The following is a 1,199-nucleotide window of genomic DNA, read 5'->3' on the forward strand; positions in this document are numbered from 1 at the left end:
CTGGCCTTCTGTCGCCATGACAGATGCGGCAGACAGGGAGCCTGGACAAGGTGGTGTCCTGGGCCCACCAGTTTCCTTGTGCCCACCAACTCTGGTTCGGACCGTTTCTTGGCTTCCTGAACATCTACGATCCGGACTATGCCAAAGCTGTGTACAGCCGAGGGGGTAAGAGCTCTCAGGAGAGGGTGGGGATTCCTGAGAGCCAAGGGCTCAGGGCACCATGTGGGGAGGAGTCCTGGGCCTGCACCCTAAGTCTGGGCAGCTGATGTCCACATCCTATTTATCAACAAACCTCCTCTGGGACTTCCCCGGTCCTCACTAGACCCCACCTCCTCTGTCTGCTCCAGACCCCAAGGCCCCAGATGTGTATGACTACTTCCTGCAGTGGATTGGTGAGTGGGCACCACCCCTGCCCCTGGTGCTGGGTGACCAGGATCCTTCCCCGCTCTGTCCTTGCTCAGTCAGTTATCCATCCACCAGACCACCTGGTCCCATGGGCCCCTCCTCAGCTCATGTGCTGAGTGAGGAGACCGGGGAGGAGGCTGGAGAGCTCCTGGTTGTTCAGGGAAGTGGGACCCAGGTGCCTTCTCCTGCTGGGTGTGTCTTCTTCCCTGCACAGGCAGGGCTAGGGCTCTGGGAAATCTGTGAGTATGAGGAACAGCCTCCTGGAGGAGGTGGCATTAGAGTTGATCCTAGGAGATACTACAGGTGGTGCTGGCCAGGGCAAGGGCTTGAGGGTAAGTAGGGTGGTAGCCTGAGGCTGGTGTCACCAGAGGCTGTGAGGCTGGGTGGCTATAAGGCAGAGCTCAGCTGGGATATGAAGCTGGGCTGGGAGAACTGGGCTGCTGTGCGGTGGGCTGGGGCTTGCCTAGCCCCAGGCTGCCAGGGGTGGGGCAGCTTTGTTTGGACCATCCAACCTTCTAACTCCCCTCCTTTGCCCAGGGAAAGGCCTGCTGGTTCTCCAGGGGCCCAAGTGGTTCCAGCACCGCAAGCTGCTGACACCTGGCTTCCATTATGATGTGCTGAAGCCGTATGTGACCGTGTTTGCCGACTCCACATGTGCCATGCTGGTGAGATCCCTGTGTCAAGCTCCTGGAGGCTGTGGCTGCTGTCCACCCCCCACCCACCCCAATTTTCCCAGGGGGAAGGCACTGAGGAGCATCACTGAGGCCCTGAGGTCCTTTCTGCCCACAGTGGCA

At 59.8% G+C, this 1,199-nt stretch overlaps 1 protein-coding gene across 1 annotated transcript in view; it reads left to right on the forward strand.

Moving 5' to 3' along the window:
* Positions 1 to 1,199, forward strand: part of CYP4B1 (cytochrome P450 family 4 subfamily B member 1) — a 19,328-nt gene that overhangs the window by 11,364 nt on the left and 6,765 nt on the right. The window contains exons 2-4 of the mRNA XM_019627970.1: positions 24 to 165; positions 348 to 392; positions 943 to 1,177. Coding sequence (XP_019483515.1) covers positions 24 to 165; positions 348 to 392; positions 943 to 1,177 — 422 coding nt within the window. The remainder of the gene's footprint in view (positions 1 to 23; positions 166 to 347; positions 393 to 942; positions 1,178 to 1,199) is intronic.

This window comes from Hipposideros armiger, unplaced genomic scaffold (genome assembly GCF_001890085.2).
Source record: "Hipposideros armiger isolate ML-2016 unplaced genomic scaffold, ASM189008v1 scaffold_743, whole genome shotgun sequence".
Classification (NCBI taxonomy): Eukaryota; Metazoa; Chordata; class Mammalia; order Chiroptera; family Hipposideridae; genus Hipposideros; species Hipposideros armiger.